Consider the following 24,897-nt stretch of genomic DNA (forward strand, 5'->3'; position numbering starts at 1 on the left):
TCTCTCTCTCTCTCTCTCTCTCTCTCTCTCTCTCTCTCCTTCGTTATTTTCATAATCGATTTGTGTAAAATCTATTGATGTTGCCATGTACACTGTATAAAATATATCTGGGAGAAGGCTTCATAAGTTGGAATAACATGTGCCTAATCCATTTGCAAATTTCTGCAATAAAATTTGTTTAAATCAACAGATCTTTCTCATATTGCAATGATCGATTCTATTTCTTTCACATTAAGTACTGTACTAGTAAATATGTGAAATGACAAACTCACTTTGAAGGTTGGCTTTCAAACACATCAGTATAAAGTTTAGATCCAAAGTTACCTCAAGGTGCATTTACTGTTAACATGACTCGATCAAACAGATTAGAGGAAAGAAGAGAAAAGATCGAACTGACAAATAACTAATGAAGATGGTACAAAGGTGGGCCCAAGATCCCTCTGGGATCTCTTGTTACTTGATCTATACCATGGTAAGTCGTACCTAAGTTGGTCAGACTGTAATGTCTGTTTTTACTTGATCTATACCATGGTAAGTCGAACCTATGATTCTGAAAGCCATACTTATATTTATCAGTTTAAAATGTATTCCATAGGAAATTTAACTTATAAAGTTCAGCATTTAGTTCGAATAAGTTCATGAACCGTGTATGCATGTAGTTCAGCAGAAGGGTTCGGCTGTATCTTTGTTTATAATTATGACGTCATTAACATGATGACGTCCACATGTGGGCCATGGCATTCATACACGATATGAAAGTCTTCTAAACTGTGTAGAGTTACTATTTAGCGGGAAATGTTCGCCGCAGTTTTACTTTCGCCTGAGGGCGAATTTATCACGACAGAGAATATCAGCACACAACATACAATATATAGTCATTAAATGTGAAGGGCGATAATAACAATAGGCAAACGAGATTTTTATCAGTATGGCGAATATTTTACTGAGCGAAATTGACAACATGATTGGACTTTTGAACCTGGACTATTTATACGCAAACAGTAAACCCTACGCTAGACAAAACATAGGACGCTAACAAATGACAGCTCAAACAGATATTAAGCTGAACGATCACTCTCTCAATAGTACATGTGGTCGTGAATGGTGGTGTAAACAATATATATAATCTGGACGTAGGTTTTTGTTTATTAAAAATTAAAATCAAATTTCAAAGATCATATGAGAAACCGTAGCATATATTTTTTTATATTTGACTACGTCAAACAGTCTGTGCCATCTTTAATTCCGAATATATTCCGACAACTGGTCGTGACCCAGTATACAGTGCTCATATCCTAGCTAGACGTCAAGGACAGCACACACACGTTAGAATGGCACGGAACATTCCTAGTCTGGCTCAGAGCTTCACCATATGATTAAATATGATAAACAATTATTTAGAGGAAATATATTTTCGGCGGTATGCTACAAACACAAGGTATCTGTTCATTGTGACAATATCATAAACTAATTCAACTCATATTTTTGTTGATGGGGATGGGGTGGGGGTAAATAATATTATAAAACATCACAAACTATATTGATATCCTCGTGATGGCTTTTATGTTACAGCTTATCATCGTCCTATATCTAGGCTTGCCAGCAGAGGCTGTCCAGTCCATTGACTATCCTGTGGAATGGAAGAAATGTCTGAGAGAGATACGCAATGAGATCCCCGTAGATAAAGAGGGCGGATCCCTGACAGTAACCACGTGTCTTAATCAGTATCTGTTCTCAAACGGCTTTAAAACGTGGCATTCCGAACCAAGTTCAGACTACAAGACATTCTCAGAGGAATTCTGTCAGGTAAAGCCACCCGACGGGGAACCGATCAGAAAACGCAAGGAGTACCGCATGCTGTCAAAAGACGAGAAAACAAGATTTCACAGCGCTTTGAATAAAATTTGGAGCAACGGCGTAAGTAATAATTTACAATGAAAGTAGGATGAGTACCATTTAACGTACATGTATATTATGATACGAATTCAAATTTATTTATATAACGTATTCGTAGTCAGTATTATAAAGGATAATGTAATAAAGAGGTACCTATCGCCAATTAATGTTCAGGTGAGACGTTTCGATGACTTGTACAATATGTACTTTGTCACTTTCATCAGTCAAATGACCAGTGAAGCGTTTGCATACAGTTATATGAAATATGTACTTTGTCGCTTTGTCATCAGTCAAATGACCAGTGAAGCGTTAGTACACAGTTATATGAAATATGTACTTTTTCGCTTTGTCATCAGTCAAATGACCAGTGAAGCGTTAGTATAAAGTTATATATTTACATGTGCATGGCATTGTCACTATATAGCCTCTTTGAAAGTTGTGTCGTTGATAGGACTTTAATTACCATGCAGCACGAGACACAATTCTTAGCGTATTAATACAATAGGAAATGGCCCCCTACGGCAAATTCATAGGTCTTCTTTATCCACAGCTAGAACAGATTGCTCTCTTTGTCCAACATAATTGTATCACATCTATTGAGGAACGTGCGTACTACGCCCAATGTCCGAGTCAAAGGCTGGCCAGACCAGACGTTGAAGAAGCACTTAGGCGTAGTACGGACGCTGATCAACAGATGTGATACAATTTTAAAGAACAACAGGACCAACGGAGCAATGAGAACATATGGATATCCGGAATTGACCCTCAAAGAGACCAATCAAGAAGAAAAACAAAATGAAAGGTCAGATGGTCATCCCGATTTTAAAATGACCATCCGCAGGACATACTGCGGCCAAAGCATGGCAGTACAACAGCTAAAACGGGTCGAGATGATTACTTCTAATATATTGTAGAATGAGGAGGAAACAGCTGTATTGTGAATTATAATGCATTTTGGCAGACTGTATCAATTACAATACACTTCATAATACAGTTCATAGATGCAATCACTTATCGGTGCCCTATGTTTATCTTTCAAGATACTCTATCATGTTAACGTTGTAACGATACTTTTCATTGGTTAATAACCGTGTCGTATTATTTGACGACAGACCATGCGTGTGCTTATATTGTAACGTTATGCCTCTGCACACCTTATCCCCGATGTTTTTAGTGATAGGTAAGAGTTATTTCCCTTGTTATGTTTGTCATTTAGATAGTTAATTGTTAATTACTGGATAATCGTCATGTATAATTTAGGTTTAGTTATTTCAGAATTATAAGCGTATGCACCTTTTACATAATTAAGCATTAGGTTAGTGATAGGTCTTTATGTGCAGATTTGGACAAGGTTGTAAAATTAGTAAAGTTAGAATCATCTGTGTACTGCTGTATAAGACGGCGGCCGTATGGTGTTCAGGGCGCTCCAACCGTGGCAGCCAGGTCATTGTGTTGCGAGCACGGCTCCTCTGTGTAGTGCGTGGACCGGCCGGTCCACTTTACACTGAGTTAGCTGGAGCGACAAACCACCATCCCCTGCCGAGGGCTGCGACTAGTCAGCCGGTACTACTCCTTAGGGGGCTGCGACCAGTCAGCCGATTCCTATATCTTACCGGGAGCTTTCCTTAGCCTAATAGCCTTGTCCAAACCTAACTATTTCGCCGCCGGTAGGGGAGATTGTACCAGGGGTTCCAGTTTGTGCCAATAAACCTGTTGCCTTTCCTTTTGATTTCTTGTTCTCCTTGGCTCGGCTCGGCCGGGCCGGTAGTCATAACAGAACCAACCCACAAGTGTCCTTAGTGGGGCACGGAAACGTGGCGTGTTTCGGGGGCCGTTCTGCCAACGCTACCAACTGAGGCAGACCCCGCACACGTTACAATATCATTTTTCTGATAGACCAACGCGCTTCCAAAATTATCCCCTGCGAATGTGAACCAGGGAGCCGTGGGACTGGTTTCCGGTACCAGCATTTAATATTTTATGTATTTAAATAGTTTGCTAGCGGATAAACTAGATTTTCTAAGGCATCTGTAGATATATTTAAAACCTATCAAGCCCACGGTCAGAACGTTCCGCTTAACCTACCCGGTTACCACGAAGGTGACATGAAATGTGTCAGTAAATCAGTCGCATGTCATGTCGATTTCATGTGTTGACGAGCGAAGTCAATAGAGTGGGGGATTCGATTGATAAAAAACATCTGGTATAAAGCATGACGTCAGGACGAAACAGCTCTATGATACAGTTACATGTAATTCATTTCTGACTTACTGTATCAATTAACCAATGGTATAGGAGCAATGGCCCGTGTGTGTCTTACGTCCATCTCGCCCATACCTACTATATATAATTATAATCAACCATTTTTATTGTGATGGGTTCAATATTACTTTTCCTATGATAATAAGGTTTAGTCTATGCATCAAAAAACACTACTCTTATGCTAATTAGAATTACAATGTATATTTATGTGTTGGTTATATTTTATTTCTATAATAATGAGATTAATATTGGTTTGTCCAATGTTAATTATTACTATGCAATTAGGGCCATATATGTATGTTTGTATGTATGTATGTCATATATAATTATTTGGCTTGAAGTCCAATGTGCCACTTTATTTATTTATAGACATACGATCACATAGTACGCTTCCATGCCGACTCGAGTGCGGTACCTGTAGCTCATGGCGGGCCTGGCTTCCAACCCTGGCATCGAATCTATCTTATGAGGTGAATTGAAGCTCTTATCATTGTTTATATACATTACGGGCTCTCACAGCTTAATGAAGACAGTATTGCTTGCTTCCTTATCATCCCTAGGAATGGCAAGCTACTAATTTTGGAGTTATTACACTAGTGATACTATGGGTATACCACTGGAGGCAATAACCTTATCGCTGAAGTGGATAGTGTTTTCCGCTAAATTCGTTGTCGACAAGCTCATTCATGAATGCTTTTACTAAAAAGCTTCGGCTTTTATAGTTATCCAACGAAATGAAACTATGTACGGGTTTGTCATAGCAGAGATATTATTGTGTCGCATGATCCCCGTATCCCTTGTTGGTAGTCTCTGCCTCCGACAATGAGCAGAGTAGATCTACTATTGTTTACATGTCACGTTTGGCATATACGTGGAAAATTACCTCTGTTCATATTTCTCAATGTTACAAAACAGGCCGATAATTAGGCAATTAATTACAGATTGGAACCATCCCATAACATGCAAGATAGTGGGTATCAATACAGAGCGGCACTTTGGTCAAATATACTTTATATACTTTGAGGTCAAATCTTTAGATTTGGGTAACACCGGGAGTGACGGACAAGGGGGCGGTTGAATTGAAGATAATGCTGCAGGGCTATCCATCTAGTAGCGACCAGGTCCATCTTGGATGACATAGAGATAGGAACGAGAGTGTGAACTCCCCAAACCAGACAAGGATAATTGTCATTGCCATATGGTACATCTAAGTATTGTTAGGTTGGTAGGGGAAAGTTAGATTAGAAGTTAGATTAATTGTCGCACGTGCCTTATTATATATGTACAAGGGGTGGTACAGGATCATGAAAAGTTAATAAGTGGTGTACTCTGAGTTTTGATAAAACGGACTTGCAAAGAAAAATCGAGAGAGATGATCCAAAGGAAGTATGAGAGAATGTCCGCTCCAGTAAGGGGCCACAACACGAAGTACAAGTAGTCAGCCTGCTTTGTCACCAATTAGGATTTATACATGATATTGCAATGCTAATATAACTGTGGTCAAACATTAATTGGGTACGACGATTCCGATAGAGGAGCTTTAATAGTACCGAGAGACGACCTAATGATAAGGCCTTCACGTTTGATATCATTCAAACAATTACAACTGAGTATATTAGATGTTTGACTCTCTAAAAGTACCGAATGCATACATGAAATATTTCTTGAGTTAAAATTGATCATATTATATCATTATACTACACCGACAAAGCATAGGGATAATGGATGCAGTACACAATGAAATATTTTAAACAGGAAATATGTATTGAACATTCCGATAGGTTTGGAGGTTTCAAGAATTTGTTATATCAAGTAACGTTTTGAATAAAGCACACGTTCGTAATTAAGGTAAATTGGGGATGTGTGGTCTACCTAGTATTCATATTACTGGAACATTTTAAAACTTTAAATACTTAATACACCACGAACTGCTTACAAATTCAGCTTGTATTGTGAGTATGGGTTTTGACACGGGTCACTATTGTACACGTATCAAAACTACACTAAAGTTTAGTTGGTTCTTTTAAAATAGTAATCGTCATACGGGTGTTTATAAAAGATGTTACTGTTGTGTTTCTGAATGATTAAAAAATGTTATATAAAAACTATTCAATATTATGTTACGAAAGTTCCATTTGATAATTGCAAAGTGTTTTACAACGCAATCAACTTTCATTAAATAGTATGTGAGAATTACTAGGTTCAGTCAGTGTTTTTGTGTGATTTTTCTTTCTCTTTTAACGGATAATGCTATTTTTTCAGGTTGGAAGATGAACTGCGCAAATATGAGCCTGACCTTACTTTTCCGTATTGGGATTGTCGAGTGGAAGCCGAACTGTACGAGGAAGGTCTAGGACCACACTGGTCCAAACTATGGAACAATGGATATGCAGGTTACGGGGCCGATATTGTGACAAAAGGACCGTTCAAAGACTGGCAACTACGGAGACGTTTCGGAGATGGCAACCTTCCCAATAGAAAGCGTGTAGAAAGGCTCTTCAATTTCACAAAAGAGGAAGTCACTTCATTACCTTACGGGAGTACACCATTTGGACTCCTTGAACGCATACACAACTCAATACACATGTGGGTAGGTGGAGATATGGTATATATTTCCCTTGCTCCAAAGGACCCGGTATTTTTTCTTCTTCATTGCTTTATTGACTATCTCTGGGAATCAATGCGTACTTATTACAAAGATAAGTATGGTGTCAATCCTGCGGAGAATTTCCCAAACATCTCCACATTATCATCTTCGGCACAAGTCTACCACAATAAGAGTAGTCCTTTACCAGGATTCGAGCCATTGACCCTATTGGATGGTTATTCAAACCAATGGACAAGAGATGTGTACAGCTACGAGTCAAGCCCAATGGATAAGGACTGTTCAGAATGCAGCGACAATGATGTGCGTAAAAACTGTATAGACATATGTGGGAGGAATCTTAAGTGTCGAAATGGAAAATGCGTCCCAAAGTTATTAGTTCCGACATTCTTCGATGAATTTTCAACCGAACATCGACCACCAACATCCAGAGTTCGCCGAGATACAACAGCGGAAGATCACTGTCATGGAGGAGTGTGCGACTTTGCCGAACCGTCTATCCAAAACGATTTTATGTGGAATGGAGACGATGATACGAATCACTTTAGGTGGGTTCCAATAAAGGTGTTAAACAGAAGACCACTTCACCAAAAATACAACACATATGCTGTACATGACAACCACATTGACACGTCCAATGATATATTCGACCCGGTACTGTTTCCACCGTTGGAACAGGAGCTGCCCGCCGGCGACCCGGGGACGTATGACCATTGTTTCGTACAGTCGGTACAGTCTTATGTAGTCATTCGGTCGGATAGTTTGTCTGCGGTCAGCTCACCACAAATAGAAAAATGTCCATTTTCTGGAAAGTACGCCTTCGACACGGAGTACGCCTACTTAGCGGTGGGGAACCCGCAGCAAGGTCCCGTCAACGTTTCCTTCATTGCCTATGATCAATGCGGTCGTTTGTGTACCCCATATTGTCGACAGCCGGACAGTCAGTTCAAACGATGTACCGGACTTTTCCAACTTGACGGGTCGTATGACGGGTATGGAGATAATCCATCACAAGTGATTGCCAAACAGCTCTACACAACAGACGGTTTACACGACCTAAATGACGACAACGTGTTTCTCGTGTTTGATTGCGATGCGTCCATGGAATACTACTTTGATAGGTTCCTTTAGAGTCGTCATCAATCCAACTCTGTCCAATTAAAAACCTTAAAGAAATACACATATGGATATATTTTTCTTGCGACACCCCGTTGTTTATAAAGAACGTGTTATATGAGAAAAATCGATACCACGGTATATATAACATTTTTTAAAAGATGATTCAAAATAAACTCTTTAAGGACTTTCTTGTGTTTGTTTGTTGTTTATCATCGGTCATAATCGGGCTGATAAAAAATTACAAGAAATGCAACTTATGACTAATTCTGGACTATAGCATCCTTTACGCTCACTTACGCTCTCTGCACCCCTGGAATATGGCATAGCAAAATTGAAGGCTCAGTGTGCGCCACCTTGTTGGTAAGACAAGAAGACTAGTTCGATCCTTTGATGTACTTCAAAAGAATCTCTCGGTCGCGTAACGGTAAAAAATGACTGGCTTTGAAGTCGTGTGTCGCTCCTCTGTAATCTTCAAAGGAAATGTATCATCCTGGCGATTGGTCAGTGTTTTTTTTTTTTTTACCTGAGACCAATCAAAAAGATACCTTCGTGCCTTCAATTTTGCTATGGATATCGAGGATGGGACTATAGTCGATATCAGTAAAGTCAATTCTGTATGATATATAATTAATGATCAAACTTTTAAAATGTTTGAATTTTGACTCGTTTTTTTCTTTAATTTACAATGGTCAAACAGTTACACTAATGATATGGGAGTTATAAAGAAATCATGGAGTAGCCGTCTTTGTGATAAATGCACCAGATGCTATATATTTATTTCAACATTTATTATCAACATTCATGGAATTGACAAAACGATAGAAAAACAAACACACCTATATATTTACATTCTTGATGTTTGTTCTGTTCATGAATCTATCACGCACGAGGCAAATTATTCCCGCTATACTGCCAACCGCGGGAATATTTCATTATCAATCGAAGACGAATCAATTTTAATCACCCATCTGGAGTTTAAAGGCAATTCAGTTAGTATCAATATTGGGGAGGGGTGTAAATCTTTCATGAGAAAATCGAAAAGGAAAACGCTGTGTACCTTCAACAGAGGAATGGAATCAGTCACCATATGCTCAGAAACACTTCAGAAACAGTCTGTGTTCCCCTTGAAATTATTTTTAATAAGTCTTTATCGTCTGGTGTTTACCCAATCTATTGGAAAACAGCCAAAGTTATGCCACTGTTTAAACAAAGGTGACAGGCATTCTCCCTCTAACTACAGGCCAATTTCTTTATTATCTACAGTTGGAAAAGTGTTTGAGAGGGTAATTTTCAAAAACTTCCATAATTATTAAATTAAAACTCGATTTTTTATAAGCACCAGTCTAGTTTTTTGCCTGGTCATTCTACTGTATATCAGCTCATTGAAATTTATCATAACATCTGTATTGCTCTAGAAGAAAAAAAACATGTATGTATGGTATTCTGCGATATTTCTAAGGCTTTTGATAGGGTTTGGCATAAGGGTTTGATGATTATGGAATTTCAGGGGAATTGTATCATTGGTAAATTACCTATTTCAGAGGCACCAGAGAGTCTTTTTGAAGTCTTCTTACTCCGACTTAGGTTTCATTGAAGCAGGTGTTCCACAGGGTTCGATTCCTGGACCTCTTTTGTTTCTTATCTATATTAATGATATTGCTGATGTGTTTGAATCAACCTCTCGTCTTTTTTGCACACGATACTTCTTTGTTAAAATCCTCCTCTTCATGTCTAGAAATCCAAACGGTTATGAATAGAGATCTCGAGTCTCTTAATGCATGGTCCCAATCTTGGTTAGTAACATGCAATCCAGAAAAAATAATTAATTTTTGTTTCAAACTTGGTTGAAATTGATGAAGATTTACAATTAGAATTTAATGGCGAATTTTTAAATTTTACTGATCATCATAAACATTTAGGTGTAATTGTTAGACTAAAATACTTATTAGATCGTGATAATCTTTTAAAGTTTATAAATCATTTATTTTACCAGTTTTAGAATATGCTTGTGAATTGTGGGATGGTTGTACAATTTATGAAACAGAAATGTTAGAGAAAGCCCAAAGAGAAGCGTCTCGTATTATAACTGGTCCTCCTTCATATGCCCGAATTGAAGACTTCCTTTTTGAAACTGGTCTAGAAACTCTTTCGAATAGAAGAAAACTCCAACTTTTGTATAAAATGCACAACAAATTAACTCCAGACTATTTAAATTCTCTATTGCCATCTTCCGTTGCAGAAATAACAGTTATACCCTTAGAAACAATGATGATTATAGAATTCGTCCTTTCAGGCGTTCTCTAACAAATTCATCTTTTATACCTTCAACTCTTCACGGTTGGAATTCATAAGACTTTTCAGTACGGTCATTGACCTCATTACATTCTTTTAAAAACTCCTCAACTTCAAATGTACTATCTCCTCCACCAATATACTTAGGTTTCGGTGAACGTAAATTGAACGTTTTGCATACTAAACTTAGACATCAGTGTAGTCCACTTAAATTTGATCTTTTTAGAGTAAATCTGGTTGATAGTCCAGTTTGTTATTGTGGCCATCCCTTTGAAAATGCATTTCACTTTTTTTGTGAATGCTTTACTTTTTAACAACGAAAGACATACCCTGCTCCAAAATTTAAATGCCTTGCATGTTGATTTTAATTTAGAACTACTTTTGTTTGGAAATAGTCAACTTTCGGTAGAAAACAACATAAGTATCTTTAGACATGTGCATCATTACATCAAATCCAGCAATAAGTTTTGATAGTTATGATTACTTTTATATTTTTTATTTATGTGTAAGTTGTTATATGTGTTTATGAAATTGTATTTCATTATTTTGCCTGATTTATTTGTTACATTGATTCTGTTCATTTTGAAATTACTCTACCAGGATGCATGTCATGAAATCTGTATAATTCATAATTTATTCAAATGCGGATCGATTTCTCAGTAACAGAATAATTCGCGATGACCTATGAGAAATGTTGAAATTTCGCGTTTTCCTGTAGATAGGAACACATAGAAAATAAAAGCAATGCGAATGGCACAAAGAAATACAAACGTACAAAGAGAGAGAAACGAATGATATGGTCACATTACCATACATGAAATGGGTGTCGGAAGCAGTTTCAATAGTGTTGCGCAAACATCACACCAGCAAGCCCATGCGACTACACAACACCAACTATTAGTTCATCCAAAAGACAAATTGCCGAAGGATGACAAAACAGTGGTAGTTTACGGAATTCCATGTATCAGCTGCAACTTACATTTAAGGACTGACCTTCATTTTGACGGCGTATACGGTAGTATGAACGCAGTTGGCAACGAACATATGCTATGGTGCGCGTTATACAGTACTACCGTTTACGCCGTCAAAATGAAGGCCAATGATATATATTTACATTAAAAAAAATGTTTAAATGCTTCATTACGCAGAAAAAAAGTCGAAGCGGGTTGCCACGATGGTAACTACGGTAAGCCGTGGTTGCTAAGACAATATAGTTCCAGTGTATCTACATTGATATATGAGTAAATTTAGAAAATACGCAGTGAACAACACTATTTTTTTTCTTTTATGTTGTATTTTTTTATTTTGAATAAAGCAATATGAGAAGCCCTTCAAACTTTTCTATTCATTTACAACGGTCGTCATGTACGCGCATTGACACACTGCTCATGGAGTGACGCGGTCAGAACGAAGCCGCCATTGTTGACGTTACCGCTAAAGAAATTTGAATGTGCATCCATGGAATAAGAAGTTGGTCAGCATTCTTTTGTTGTATAAGTAGACATAATGGATCCCGAATATGTTCTATGTATCAAGGTGTTTTGGGAATACCCTGGCCAAATTCAAGAGGGACATACAAACTCGCCTCTTCACGTCTGCATCTCTGCAAAGACGTCATGTAAATACCACCCTTTATTTGTTCAATTATGTGCACATTGCTGGCTTAAATGTATAAAAGTTATTTAAGCCTTTGTTTTTGTTCCACAGTTATAACTATTACTATTATCCATATGTTGTAAAGCGCTTTAGAGTAATTTTACAAATTATATAGGGCGCTAATGTATAAATGTTGTATTTTATTATTATTATTAGATGGGGAATGATCCAAGCATTGGTTGTCATTGGACTGTTATCTCGCTGAAGCGTGAACGGCGCCTTATTTGAAACAAGTATCAAACCGTCGAGCCTTTATTTCACAGCGTATTCGCTAATTTATACGCAGTCAGAGTTTACTAAGCTGAAGAAGGGAGACATGTAAATATTTATCTGAGGACAGTGGCCGGAGATTTGGGGCACGCCTAAAAGAACATGAGAAAGACGTTGAAGCCATAAAACAGCGAGTCTACAGTAGAAATACAAAGAAGACATCGGAGAGACGATAAATAAATCAGCCATTACAGACCACGCTAACACACACAACCACACCAATCAGCCATTACAGACCACGCAAACACACACAACCACATCAACCAGCCATTACAGACCACGCTAACCCACACAACCCCATCAATCAGCCATTAAAGACCACGCTAACACACATAACAACATCAATCAGCCATTACAGATCACGCCAACACACATAACAACATCAATCAGCCATTACAGACCTCTCTTACACACACAACCACATCAATAAGCCATTACAGACCACGCTAACACCCACAACCACATCAATCAGCCATTCCAGACCACGCTAACACACACAACCTCATCAATCAGCCATTACACACCACGCTAACACACACAACCACCTCAATCAGCCATTACAGACCACGCAAACACACACAACCACATCAACCAGCCATTACAGACCACGCTAACACACACAGGCACATCAATCAGCCATTACAGATCACGCCAACACACATCACCACATCAATCAGCCATTACAGATCACGCCAACACACATAACCCCATCAATCAGCCATTACAGATCACGCCAACACACATCACCACATCAATCAGCCATTACAGGCCACGCTAACACACACAACCACATGAATCAGCCATTACAGACCACGCTACCACACACAACCACATCAATCAGCCTTTACAGACCACGCTAACACACACAGGCACATCAATCAGCCATTACAGACCACACTAACACACACACCCACATCAATCAGCCATTACAACCCACCCTAACATACACAACCACATCAATCAGACATTACAGACCATGCTAACATACACAACCACATCAATCAGACATTACAGACCATGCTAACATACACAACCACATCAAAGCCTGGAACAATTCGAAAGTGCTTGAAAGGGTGGACCAGTGAAAAGGCAGGAAAATGGAAGGATCCTTCTATTACAGACCACGCTAACACACATACCCACATCAAAGACTGGAACAATTCGAAAGTGCTTGAAAGGGTTGACCAGTGAAAAGGCAGGAAAATGGAAGGATCCTTCTATTACAGACCACGCTAACACACATACCATCATCAAGCAGCCATTACAGACCACGCTAACACCAACAACCACATCAATCAGCCATTATAGACCACGCTAACACACATAACCAAATCAATCAGCCATTACAGACCACACTAACATACACAACCACATCAATCAGCCTTTACAGACCACGCTAACACACATACCCACACCAATCAGCAATTAAAGACCACGCTAACACACACAACCCCATAAATCAGCCATTACAGACCACTCTAACACACACAACCACATCAATAAGCCATTACAGACCACGCTAACATACACAACCACATCAAAGCCTGGAACAATTCGAAAGTGCTTGAAAGGGTTGACCAGTGAAAAGGCAGGAAAATGGAAGGATCCTTCTATTACAGACCACGCTAACACACAAAACCACATAAATCAGCCATTACAGATCACGCCAACACACATCACCACATCAATCAGCCATTACAGATCACACCAACACACATAACCACATCAATAAGCCATTACAGACCACGCTAACACATACAACCACATCAATCAGCCATTAAAAACCACGCCAACACACATATCCACATCAATCGGCCATTAAAGACCACGCCAACACACATATCCAGATCAATCAGTCATTAAAGACCACGCCAACACACATATCCCCATCAATCAGCCATTAAAGACCACGCTAACACACACAACCCCATCAATCAGCCATTAAAGACCACGCTAACACACATAACAACATCAATCAGCCATTAAAGACCAGGCCAACACACATATCCACATCAATCGGCCATTAAAGACCACGCCAACACACATATCCCCATCAATCAGCCATTAAAGACCACGCTAACACACATAACAACATCAATCAGCCATTACAGACCACACTAACATACACAACCACATCAATCAGACATTACAGACCACGCTAACACACGCAACCACATCAATCAGCCATTACCGACCCCACTAACACACACAGCCACATCAATAGATTTGGGGCACGCCTAAAAGAACATGAGAAAGCCGTTAAAGCCATAAAACAGCGAGTCTACAGTAGAAATACAAAGAAGACTTCGGCGACACGATAAACAAATCAGCCATTACAGCCCACGCTAACCCCCCCAACCATATCAATCAGCCATTACAGACCACGCAAACACACATAACCACATCAATCATCCATTACAGACCATGCTAACACACATAACCACATCAATAAGCCATTACAGACCACGCTAACACCCCCAACCTCATCAATCAGCCATTACAGACCACACTAACATACACAACCACATCAATCAGCCTTTACAGACCACGCTAACACACACATCCACATCAATCAGCCATTACAGATCACGCTAACATACACAACCACATCAAAGCCTGGAACAATTCGAAAGTGCTTGAAAGGGTTGACCAGTGAAAAGGCAGGAAAATGGAAGGATCCTTCTATTACAGACCACGCTAACACACACAACCCCATAAATCAGCCATTACAGACCACTCTAACACACACAACCACATCAATAAGCCATTACAGACCACGCTAACATACACAACCACATCAATCAGACATTACAGACCACGCTAACACACATACCCACATCAATCAGCCATTACAACCCACCCTAACATACACAACCACATCAATCAGCCTTTACAGACCACGCTAACACACATACCCACACCAATCAGCAATTAAAGACCACGCTAACACACATAACAACATCAATCAGCCATTACAGATCAAGCCAACACACATAACCACATCAATAAGCCATTACAGACCACGCTAACACACATACCCACACCAATCAGCAATTAAAGACCACGCTAACACACACAACCAAATAAATCAGCCATTACAGACCACGCTAACATACACAACCACATCAAAGACTGGAACAATTCGAAAGTGCTTGAAAGGGTGGACCAGTGAAAAGGCAGGAAAATGGAAGGATCCTTCTTGGTTAGAGGAGAAGGGGTCAAAGAACAGAGACGAAGGGGGCCAACAGCTGAGTCATCTTTCTGACCCCATTTTAACATCCACTAAGGAGCGGAATAGCTAAACATGTTACCTGCCCCCTTACTGCCTGCAGTATTACAGTGCTATTAGGGGAGGTATCTATGATACTTGTCAGCTGACTTCACTGATTCGGCAAATTGTGGCTTAGTGAGTTGTTTTCAGTGGTTTAGGTTGAGACATCGTTCATTTACACTCTTTTCTTGACAAAGGAAACACTCGTTTTCGAAAGCTCGTAAAATAATGTTTCGATTCCTGTTTGTGTTCAAAACAATCTTAGCATTTATTATTCATTCCAACTGATCAATCTTATTCCAAGCAGTTATACTAAATACTCATTTCTTTATGGCCTAAAAACATATTAACTATGTTATATAAAAATATAAAATCTTTTCTTCATGCAAGAACGCAGAAAAACATGATGAACAGAATAAAAATATCTTGCGATGTAGTAATAATTTATAGATATTGTTTTCTATTATGCAATAAACTTGGGTGGTTACATATTCAATAAAAGGAGTTGTTATATTGTGTATCTATTTAAGGGAATGTTCCACAATGACATACCAAACAGAAATATGCATATAGATTGTATTATTATTTAAACCCCACATACCCACCTACACTACAACATGTACAGTAAAAACTAACCCGGTCTATGAAAATATCTGTATCGGATTTTAACACAGACCCCACTTTTCGCACTTTTTCAAAAATACTGTTTAGTTAAATTTTTATTTGCAATTTTAAAGCTTCCATAGAACATTTAAAATATAGACGGGAAAGAAAATACAAAATTCAATTTATTTTGCATAAATTGATACCATCAAAGTTTATTAAGGGTTCTCATTGAACAAATCCTGATGTTATACATATTGAATCCTCAATTCATATAACAAAAACGTTGATTTATGTACAAGTTATCCCCCTTACAACAGTCGGTTTGATAAGTAAAAAAACTCAACAAAATGTATATGGGTTATAAGGGACAAACAATATCAAGATCGATGGCTTCCTGTTTGCCTGTTTGTTTGGTATCAGAAAGGGTAGAATGTATCCATTGGTAACAACATCTAATTGTGATTAAACTGCAAGTACAGACGATTCAGGCTGTAAAGACAGCATTTACACGACTACACTAGTGTGGATCAAGATCGACTGTCACTTTTGAGCGGTAAACAGGTTCACCTATAGAAAGGATATGTAAAAGAAGGTCAGATATACCAGTATATTGCTTAGCAAGTGATGGCAAAACTATTCTGTACAGCTAACGGGGTGTGAACAGATCATGTCTGAACTACTTTCTACAGATAATGGGGTGTTACCAGGCCATGTCTGAACTAATGTGTATATATAACGGGGTGTGAACAGGTCATGCCTGGACTACTTTCTACAGATAACGGGGTGTTACAGGTCGTGTCCGAAATACTTTCTACAGATAACGGGGTGTTAATAGGCCATGTCTGAACTACTGTGTATATATAACGGGGTGTGAACAGGTCATGTCTGAACTACTTTCTACAGACAACTGGGTGTTAACATGTCGTGTCTGACTTACATTCAACAGACTTACGAGATGTGAACAGATCATGTCTGAACTACTTTCTACAGGTAACGGGGTGTTGACAGGTCGTGTCAGAACTACATCCAAAAGATAACTTGGTGTTAACAGATCATGTCAGAACTACATTCAAAAGATAACTGTGTGTTGACAGGTCATGGTTGAACTACTTTTTACAGATAACAGGGTGTTAACATATCGTTTCTGAGCTACATAGGTAGCAGAGTACAGTAGAGGGTTGTGGCCATGGGTGATATTTTTGTTAAATGGCTAACCCCTGTATAATGATATGTAAAAAAAATATAAAAATAAAACTGCACTAAAATTGGTATAAGCATGATGAAGTGGGCTATGTGAGCTTCACATTTGTAAAAAAGAAAGAAGATTTCTTTGGTTCGAGAATAAAATTTTGGCCATAATACGAAAGGGTGCGTACACATGAAAAGCTAGCTTTACAGGAGGTAAAATTTTGACAACAGCACACGACGCAAAATTGCAAAAAATCAAGTTCTACAATTTTACTGCGACCCAGATAATTCTGCAACCAGGTAGGTAATCTTTAATTTCAGACAGAGCTTAGGAAAAAAATTACTACTTGCGGGGGTCAAATTTTGGGTTAAAAATAGCATTTTTTGGCATTTTTTGGTAATTTTTGATGTGGTAACCATGGTTTTCACACAAGTGACATACATAGAAAAAAGAGGTTTATACACTTCTCAGTGCTTTATATGTATTGTAAATGTAATGCAGTTTACAAATATATATACATGTATACATGTGTTGTGTAGGGTAAAACCGCTGTGTTTACATTTCCTCGACATGTGCCTTGTTTATCAGAGTCGGGCCATTTCTACTGTATTCTGCTACCATATACACATAGAACTTGATTTTTTCTGAAAAAATCCCTTTTTATGCTTGATTCAGCTTCACTTTCATTCATTAATACTTAAAACTACTCAAAAACGCCAAAAAACCCGTTACATAGATTGGTCTATATATAGGTCATTAGCCTGTTACCTGTGGATGTATAAAGAGAGGTAACTCGCGCTTTCACAGGCACTTGTGAAATTCTGCAATTCATCACATATGTGTCAATTATGTTATTGGTAAAGTTGATACCAAACATCAAATAGTTCACAGGCTATCTCCTGATGCATTCATACTAGATTTCAGTCTGTTTCACTCAGTTCAGCACCCGGTAGCCATGGTTACTAATACATAAAGTTGTATTTATTGAAAATGGGTAAAAATGGGTAAAATATCTGTTTTCATTTTAATTACACTATTTTAGATGTTTTTTTCCACTTGATTCAGCATACAGATGAAATAAGCAAAGTCAGTAATGTCAATAAATTTTATTTCCATAATTACAGCTGAAGAAAATCTTTTTTTTCTAGCGAAATATGTTAAATGAACAATTTCTGAGGGTCACTGTCAATTCTAGGCGAGGAAAGTAAATAACGGTTGCTATGGTGGCACTTGTCTGATTTCTCAGAATATCTTACATTTCTGTGCTGTTCATCGGTTACGGGAAGTGTGTCTGTTGCTAGTTTGTTGTTGAGATGGGTTTCCTAGTGTTCAATATTTTGATATCAGTGATCCTCGATGATGTCATAGATGCCCATTGATGACGTCATAGTTATGATGACATCACAGTTACTATGACGTCATCAAACAAGACAGTAACATCATAGTATCACTGTACTGTTTGTTTTCTACATGCACATGATCTCAAGGCATCATATTTCACCCAAAAAGAAATTTTATTCATGAAAACTACAAACCTATTCAAGTTTTCATTTTTCAGATTACCTCCCTTTGTTGGTAGTTTGAGAGCAGAATTGGTAAATACACTTTTCAGGAGAATTCATATTACTCGGTCACTATTAAAGTGAGAAAGGAAACGGATACATCATTGTGTTCATTGTCGCATTTTCCAGACATTTAAAAGGTTTTGATTAAATTTTGGGGAAAAAAAAGTGATGTATAAGGTAGCAGAGTACAGTAGAGGGTTGTGGCCATGGGTGATATTTTTGTTAAATGGCTAACCCCTGTATAATGATATGTAAAAAAAATATAAAAATAAAACTGTACTAAAATTGGTATAAGCATGATGAAGTGGGCTATGTGAGCTTCACATTTGTAAAAAAGAAAGAAGATTTCTTTGGTTCGAGAATAAAATTTTGGCCATAATACTTTCGAGGCCGGACAGAGTGTACACAACACCAGAGGACACAACAAAAAACTTTTCAAGAAAAGACTTAGGACTAAACTTAGAGGAAATGCCTTCCCCAACCGAGTGACCGAACCGTGGAACAATTTAGACTCCACCGTAATAGACGCTCCATTATTAAATTCATTCAAATCAAGACTGAACCGTGCGTGGAAACATCACCCAGGAAAATTCAGCCCCGCATGCTACAGAGCGGGAGGTGCAGACAGGGAGTCCGTACCAGTAGCGGTAGTAGAAGCGTCAATGGTAGTCTAAGACTAATGGTATGACGTCGACAACGGTGAGTTAACGGTGAGTTATGTCTACTATTTTCTACAGATATCGGAATGGCGGATTTAATCGTTACAGATGCCGGGGTTTTGTCTCTCATATTCGTCATTTTACACAAACCTGACACTTTATCTTTGTGTGAAATAAAATAAAGATACAAAATATCCAAAATATCCCCCTGAGATTTGATAGCGGCCATCAAATAATCCCATCGTCTTTTTTTTCCTGCATCTCTCGGAATTCTGTATTGTAAATTTGTCAGTCAGCATTCGACACGACATATTTCACGAAAATCGCGAAAAAGCCTGCGATTAAACATCAAACTTATTGCAACAGGATAAAGCTTTCGTTATTACAATGATTGATAGGTCATTTACCTTAGTTTAAAAACTTTCGAATTTTGATGATAATCACAGAGAGAGAAAAAATCGACATTACCGCTAGATGACTCTAACATGTTTATAAATGTGGTGTGTTTTCCCTGTGGTCTAACTGTACCACCGAAAGAAATACACTGATGTACCAGAGTTTTGTCTGACTAAGACAACACTCAATATTCTAGTTCCAGTCAATAACTTTGACAAATAGAAAGGCTGCAAATGTTGTTGTGGATTAGAAGTCTGTGCCATGAATATTTCAATTGTTCAAATAAAATGTTCTTCAAATGCGTTTTTTCTTTAGATTTGTTAAAGCTGTTTAACAGCTGATACTCATTCAATAAGTAACATTCATATTCAAACTTAAACAGTAATACTTATATATTCATCTAAGCTTACCAAACCCCTCTGATAGCCGTCAATAAATTATAATTCACTTCACATTCAAAACCTGTTCAACAGATGTTGCATTTTGAATACATTAAATTGAGTTGATAACAATGATTTCTGACTCATGTCATACTCATTGTATTCTAAAATTAAATACAGAAACATATAACCTACAGGCTGCAGTGGACAAAAATAAAACGCAGACAACATTAAAGATAAGATAAATAAAAAGGAAACATTTACACAGTACCCCTTCCCCTCCCCCAGCCCCCCCCCATCCCTTATGTGTGTCACTGGTCGCTGTCGACACAATGCTATTGTTTTGATAGCTATTTGACACAGATCACAGACACACTACTAGCATCATCTCTAGGAACAGTCATGTTATCTGTCTCAATATTGAGGAGATTGTTGATACTATTGATTCTAACTAGTTTCTGCGGCTGTTCACGGCCTTGGGGATGTACTTATCTACTGCTGTGTCTAATCAGCATCATTGGCGAAATTCTTGCACGTGTTGCGTACCGGTATTCTTGTTGAAGTATTTGAATGGTATAACTCGAATTAGATTAAATCTGTTCTAACAAAGACACCTGATGTCTGTAAAACAGGCTCTAAGGCAGGCACACTGATGTCTGCACAACAGGCTCTAAGGCAGGCACACTGATGTCTGCACAACAGGCTCTAAGGCAGGCACACTGATGTCTGTACAACAGGCTCTAAGGCAGGTACACTGATGTCTGCACAACAGGCTCTAAGGCAGGCACACTGATGTCTGCACAACAGGCTCTAAGGCAGGCACACTGATGTCTGTTCAACAGGCTCTAAGGAGTTTTGAAGAAATACCATCAATACCAGTGACTTTCGTAACATTGACCTGAGAGAACCATGAAAGGAGAAACATTAATCTAAATAGAATTTTGGCCGATCAAGTTTCCTAATCCTGGTCAAATTCATTTCATCATAAAATCCTTCTGTACCGTCATCAGAAGCAACATTACATAAAAGTTATTTAAAACATTGTTGACCTCAGTTTGTTCATTTAGAATTTCATTTTGAAAATCTACAGGGCCCATATTTGCCGAAAAAGGTTTGATGTTGAGAAAAAAGTCTTTCGTTTTTGAGCAAAACCTGTATAGCGTTCAAAAAAGTAAGTGCGACTCAATTGTTTTCGTAATTTAGTAACAAAATTTTACAATCGTTGTATTTATTTAGAAGCGTATATACAGCTTTGGGAAAGTGGCTGAATAAAACATGGACATTTTGTTTCTGTTTTACATTTCTTTTCTTTTACGGGGCGTTTTCTCCAAAATACTCAGCGATACGTTTTCCGTGGGCCCAGTGTATGTCCTCCTCCTCATCAGAACAATAAGGTACATGGCATGGTATTTTACCAATAGCATAGCGGAATTCGTCTTTATTTCCTTTTTCGTTCATAAGAGGCTTACACTTACCTTTAAAAACAGTCCCTAGCATATGATATCAGTCACTAAGCCCACAGTTAAAAGCATATAAATAAAATAAAACCATATTGAATAGAAGCGATACAGGGCAGACATTTAAATATCAAGTTGTGTCCATACGCGACGAGCGTTTTTCACGCAAATAACCATTAACTTGTAAATCAGCTTCCAAAAAATGACATTTCAATTTTCGACTTTTTGTGACAGGGTTCCATCAATTTTTCACACTTATAATTGTCTTTAATAAATAATCTTTCTAGCAAAATTATAAGACTGATGCTGATAGTTCACTGGATATGCCCATGTTTTGGAACGTATTGTTATTTTCAGCTAACCCCTTGTTTTTAGAACCAAATAATTTCTGCCTTCTGGTCATAAACAGGTCTTGCAAAACCTACTATCAATCATTTGATTGGGAATGCTCAAGAATAACAGTTTTCATTTCTGTACAAATATTGATTCATATTCTAATCCTTAGTGAAATACTTTTTATTTCAGAAACATATTTTAAAAACACAGTAATTTATTTTGTTCTTTGACGCAACATCTGCATTGGTTAATAGTAACACATATAACCCCGTAAACAGCTGTTAATATTAGTATGAGAGTATTAGTATGTTAATATTAGTGTGTTAATATTAGTGTGTTAATATTAGTATTTTAATATTAGTATTTTAATATTAGTATGTTAATATTAGTGTGTTAATATTAGTGTGTTAATATTAGTATTTTAATATTAGTATGAGAGGATTAGTGTGTTAATATTAGGATTTTAATATTAGTATGAGAGTATTAGTGTGTTAATATTAGCATTTTAATATTAGTATGAGAGTAATAGTGTGTTAATATTAGTATTTTAATATTAGTATGAGAGTATTAGTGTGTTAATATTAGCATTTTAACATTAGTATGAGAGTATTAGTGTGTTAATATTAGTATGAGAGTATTAGTGTGTTAATATTGGCATTTTAATATTAGTATGAGAGTATTAGTGTGTTAATATTAGTATGAGAGTATTAGTATTTTAATATTAGTATGTTAATATTAGTATTTTAATATTAGTATGTTAATATTAGTATGTTAATATTAGTGTGTTAATATTAGTATTTTAATATTAGTATGTTAATATTAGTATTTTAATATTAGTATGTTAATATTAGTATGTTAATATTAGTATGTTAATATTAGTATGTTAGTATAAGTAGGTTAACATTTGTAATTTAATATTAATATGTTAGTATAAGTATGATTAGTATGTTAATATTAGAATGTTAATATTAGTTAATATTGGTCGCTTTATATTAGTATGATTAATATTTTAATATTATTGGTTATATTAGTATGTTAGTATTAATATTTCATTTCAAATATATTTTATTGATTAAACAAAAGGATTGAGCAACAGGCTTTGCCTATATAAGCTCTCTCCATGGCTTCCAGCATACTTTTGATATTTGAAGACATTGAATACAATATTTACATACATACATTTTATTTCAACTCATCTCATGACACATGGATACATTTATTGCTATGTAATATACATTTAATAAGGCTGGCTTAATATTTTCATGTTTCTACAGAAAAAAAAAATCCTTGGATTTTTTTTTAAAAACTTTGCGATATTAATATTTAATAAAGTTGTAAAATTTGTGTCAAGAAGAATTAAATATACCGTTATGAATATACACAGTATTCAAATCGAATTAAATATATGGATATACGTCTTGATCTTGAGCAACTAAAATTTGCTAGGCAACATGAAATAAAGCAAAACTGATACATGCATGTATGCTGATAAAGAAATGTACCAGGACTTATTTGGAGTAGACATGTCTTAAGATGAGTTGGAAAATCAAATAGAAAGTTAACTAAAAGAAAACAGAAAAAAAAAATAAATAAAAATAAAATAAAAAAAATAACATGAAAACAAAAAAAGACATAAATAATTATATAAGAACACAAAATAATCTCAATCACTCACTCATACACTCTAACACCACATTTGTATCTACAGGCATGGGTTTGTTGGTTTATTTAATGTAGTTTATATTTGTTTTAAATGGATGTGCAGTTGGGCATTATATATGATAACAAAGTACACTAGTTCACAGGATATAAATATGTGGCATTTTGGTATTTCATAATAAATTATTAGTTTTTCAATAATTAAATAAATTATAACTATTGATTTACATTACTCTATCATACCTTAAGTGTCATGACCACATAAAGTCCCTGGACATTTGTTGCCCTGTGATCAATCAACCTTGGTATATTAAATGTAAATATATATATTCATTATCCACTATCAACAGAAATAATGAATTTATCTTACAGAATACAAAGAATACACCAACCACATACAGCTTGTATATTTATCTATTTAAACCGTCCTGTATCATTAATGTATTTATGCACACACTCCATCAATTGATTGTTCTGTAAATCACTATTACTAGTGTTTCCATTTAGAATAGTACTTAAAGGTATTGTATTATGGAAATCTTCATCATTTAATATAAAATCCTGCATAAAAGTTTGTCGTTCTTCTGTATAGAGAGGACATTCAAAAAAGAAATAAGAGTTTTCAATTGCATGACTACAAGGACAGTTTGGACTATGTTTCAAGTGATCTTTAAACATATCATAGTTTAGTTGACTAGCACCATTTCTTAATTGACACATTAATATATTACTTTTTCGTGAACCAGAGTATTTAAATATAGGTGTACATACATTTTGTTCTGTGTCCCCTACAATTACCTTTTGTATTTCTCTTTTAAAAGTAATAATATTTGTAATATTAGTAAGGTTATTATTGGCACTGTTCCATATGTTGATCATACTGGGGAAAAAACTATTAGCATATAGTGTGGTTCTAGGAAGGGGCTCATTGAAAATTCTTGAGTGCCTAAGATTGTATGTATTTTCTTCTGGGTTTAATATATATGGTTGAATAATTTCATGTAGATAATTTGGTTTTTGTTTGTTTGTTATTTTAAAGAAAAAGATGTGTTAAAGTTTATCCCTCCTATTCTGTAAACTTTCCCATCCTATTTCTTTATATAATATACAGTGGCTAGTGCCTTTTCTTAGACCAGTAATTATCCTGATAACATCAAGCTGGATAGATTCCAAGAGATCTTTTTCTTGTTTTATACAGTTATCCCATATAACACAAGCATACTCTAGAATAGGTCTGATAAGTGTAGTATACAAGATTTGAGTGCCTTTCTACAGATTT

The 24,897-nt window shown here is 36.7% G+C and overlaps 1 protein-coding gene across 2 annotated transcripts in view; it reads left to right on the top strand.

Annotated features, from left to right (window-relative positions):
* LOC110463382 overlaps nucleotides 1-8,088 on the top strand; it is an 11,673-nt gene extending 3,585 nt beyond the window's left edge. For both annotated transcript variants that reach the window (XM_021517919.1, XM_021517917.1), the window contains exons 2-4: nucleotides 1,573-1,917; nucleotides 4,528-4,628; nucleotides 6,421-8,088. In XM_021517919.1, the coding sequence (XP_021373594.1) occupies nucleotides 1,573-1,917; nucleotides 4,528-4,628; nucleotides 6,421-7,894 (1,920 nt within the window). In that variant the 3' untranslated portion in view covers nucleotides 7,895-8,088. The remainder of the gene's footprint in view (nucleotides 1-1,572; nucleotides 1,918-4,527; nucleotides 4,629-6,420) is intronic.
* Nucleotides 8,089-24,897: the final 16,809 nt, after the last annotated feature.

Source organism: Mizuhopecten yessoensis, unplaced genomic scaffold, assembly GCF_002113885.1.
Source record: "Mizuhopecten yessoensis strain PY_sf001 unplaced genomic scaffold, ASM211388v2 scaffold10897, whole genome shotgun sequence".
NCBI classification, from domain to species: Eukaryota; Metazoa; Mollusca; class Bivalvia; order Pectinida; family Pectinidae; genus Mizuhopecten; species Mizuhopecten yessoensis.